Below are 3307 nucleotides of genomic sequence, written 5' to 3'. Positions count from 1 at the left end.
CGTGCCTTTGGGTAACTGGATCAGGGACCTGCCCAACCTCCTAGGCGAGCCTTCGACCCGTGGACATACTCGCAACATCTCTGTCGCCTCTGTGCAGGGCCATCGCCTTTCTTCCATTCTTCACACCTGCCGTCTATTTTGTTCGGAACTCTATCGTCGCTGGGAAGGATACAGTACGTCCCATCGTATATCTCGCAACCTCTCACGGACTCGATCCTTCAGTCCTGCGTTCGAGCACAAGCATGAGAGTCCTATCACGTTCCCGCCTGTTTCCAATGGCGAGACTGAGCAAGGGAGCGCTATGGACTTCCTTCAAGACCGCCACGACCAGCACGATGCCGAAGCGGAGGTGGAGGGCGAGTCAGGCTGCCACTTGACCTCCACTCATCAGCGTCGCAAGCGCGGCGCTCGCAAGGGCAAGGGCACGACAACGACATCCCCGACAAGTCCGTCGTTGGCGCGCGACGTTACCCTCGAGACGCTTGCACAAGCCTTTCAAGCGCTTGCCCGCAAGATCTCCCACACTTCGCGACACTCGGCCACCACTCCAGTGTCCACCACTTCGGACGTTTGTCCAGTTCCGTATCCTATTTCTCCTGGTATGGCATTGCCACCCATTGCTCTCCTACGTCTCTCGATTCTTTGACATCATCGATCGTTAAGAAGTCGGGCACCTCGACCTCGGCGTTCACGCGCTACAGCAACAACAGCACCTGCTCGGTGTCGACAGCGGCGATGAGCGTGTCGTCGCAGAGCTGGCGCAGTCAAGACAGCAAGGTATCTCAGAATCCTGCCCACGCGCAGATGTCTGCGAACGTCAAGTATAAGTCGCTGTTCTGTTGTTTCTTGTTTGGTTATTTTTTAACTCGCTCGGTGGATCGTGCAGTCGTCACTGGTACACCATAGGCGCTGTACTAACTACCTCGCCAGATGTACCCGAACCCCGACGATGCAAATTTTGGCAGCCCGCCTCAGCACAAGCGCCAGGTCAACGTTGCCTGCCTGAGTGGTTCATAAACTTGCATTGCGCCCTTTTTTAACCTGTCATATCCCGATCCATTTACAGGTTGGGATGATGTGGAGAGCGCATCCGGCGATGTTGGAGGCCGAGAGAGGTGCGGTGGCGTCTCATGGAGGGAGGTCGTTCTGCCACGAATGTGCTCTGTTGTCCTCCACTAACCTAGATGTGGTCTGTAGATGTAGTTTGTAGATGTAGTTGAGAGTTTGTAATAGATTAGTCAGAATGAGCACTGACGTCACCGTGCACACCGCAGTACTGCATGGAGAATATCTGGGTGAATTAATTATCAAATATTTGGAGCAATCGCAAGGCGACCCACGCGCACGCAGAGCACGGTCCTTCCTATGTAACGCTGACACTAAATATTTGGCAAATATTTGGTGGAGGGGGAGTACCCTCCTCCCCTCACTCCCTACATACATCCCAAATATTTGGGGTTCGCCTCGAATATCTGGGAGGAGCATCCCTCCAACCCTCTCAAATATTTGGAGGGGCCACTATAACATTTGGGCGAAATAATTCGCGTTTTACTATAACTATAAGGACCCAAAAATTTATCTGACTGATATCCCTGTCCCGATCCACGGCGTATCACCCTCAGACGGACGGACAGACAGAACGAGTCAACCAGGAAATCGACTTAGCCCTGCGCATCTACTGTCTCAATGACCCGGACAGCTGGTCGGACAAACTCCCTGCCTTCGAGTTCTGCCACAACCAACGCAAGCACTCCGTCACCGGCAAGTCTCCGTTCGAACTCATCATGGGCTACAACCCCGACGTATTCCCCAACTCCCTCTCTCCATCCACACACCCGAGCGCGGAAGAACGAATCCAGCAACTCCTCGAAGACCGAGCCAACGCGGAAGCCGCGCACAGCCGAGCAGCGGAGATCGTGGCCCGAAGGGCTGGAACCAAGCCGGTCACGTTCAAGAAAGGCGATAGGGTCCTCCTCGAATCGACCAACCTCAGACTCCCCTATCCCCACCGGAAGTTAGCCCCGAAAAGGGAAGGACCCTTCGAGATCGACGAAATCACTGGTCCAGTCACGGTTCGGCTGAAACTCCCTAAGGCCTGGAAGATCCATGACGTCTTCCATGTGAATCTACTCAAACCTTATCGAGTCACCAAGGAACACGGGCCAGACTACCCCAGACCGCCTCCGGAGACCGTAGAAGGCGAAGAAGAATGGGAAGTCGAGGCCATCTTGGCCCATCGGAAACGTGGAAAAGGCTATCAATACTTCGTCTCTTGGAAGGGCTGGCCTAGCAGCGAAAACTCGTGGGTTTCTGGGAAGGAGATGACTAATGCGCCGAAGCTCCTCACCAAGTACAAGAAGCAACAGCGACTCTAGGGAACGACCCCAACCCACTCCTCTCTCCTGCCAATCAACACCATGCCCCAACTCACCTCTACCTACCGCGCTGCCCCCGAAGACGTCCCCACTCCCCAGTGGTTCCTCGACCACGACTTCCACCTCTCCTTCCTCCACCTACCCGGCAATGAAATCGCCGGATACGGCCAGACCTCCCAACGTCAATACGTTGGGTGGCTCCTCCTCCAACCCAGCCCAGAATTGCACAACGTCCTGGAATGGCGATTCCGGGACGTCCCGCCCGCCAGTCACGCCTGGGCCATCTACGGCGAGTCGGTCGTCACCCTCACCCATCTCCGGACCCTCGACTGGGACGTCGGCGAGATCACCAACCCGTCTGGCCAACGACGGGCCTACGACACTGTCTCCCAGCTGCGGGCCATGACGATCGCCATGTCTGACCACGCTTTAGATATCGTTTGCGCCCCTCACCATCTTTTCCTCATCGCTGACCTTGTCAACCACATAGAGCAGGTTGACCGCGACCGCGAGCGGACCTGGTTGGAGCGCGTCATCGCCAACAACGACAGCCACGCCGCCTCACCTATTCCCCCCACCCCGCCTCTGCCCGCCCCGGAATGGGGGAACACGGCTGACGTCTCCGGATGGGGCGACACCAACGTCGACTGGAGCAACACTAACTGGGGGAACGTCCCCATGGACGAGGCCGACATGGAGTGGTCCTCCCCTATACAACCTTCGCGCCGCTCCCCTCCACCCCGCGACTCCCCTTCCCCAACACTGCAGCACCTCCGCCCGATGCCCGATCGCCTACGCTCCGGCGCGCCCCCTCCAACCGGTACGCGCCCCTCTCCCCGCTCTCCCAGCCCCACTCCCCGCTCCCCGAGCCCCGTCGATGAGAATGAACCCCCGTTCGCCATGGTCGTCGACCCCGCGTCGCCCCTGGAGTG

At 57.5% G+C, this 3307-nt stretch overlaps 1 protein-coding gene across 1 annotated transcript; it reads left to right on the top strand.

The window, feature by feature from the left end:
* Positions 1 to 2417: 2417 nt before the first annotated feature.
* On the top strand, positions 2418 to 3292 carry DICSQDRAFT_167146 (uncharacterized protein; the record flags this gene model as incomplete). Its single annotated transcript, XM_007362731.1, has 1 exon — positions 2418 to 3292. A coding segment is annotated over one exon (875 nt), but the record flags the coding sequence as incomplete, so codon positions are not given.
* Positions 3293 to 3307: the final 15 nt, after the last annotated feature.

The sequence above is a fragment of the Dichomitus squalens genome, assembly GCF_000275845.1.
Source record: "Dichomitus squalens LYAD-421 SS1 unplaced genomic scaffold DICSQscaffold_4, whole genome shotgun sequence".
NCBI classification, from domain to species: Eukaryota; Fungi; Basidiomycota; class Agaricomycetes; order Polyporales; family Polyporaceae; genus Dichomitus; species Dichomitus squalens.
Note: the sequence above shows the minus strand (reverse complement) of the source record. Positions and strands in the feature narration are given on the sequence as shown.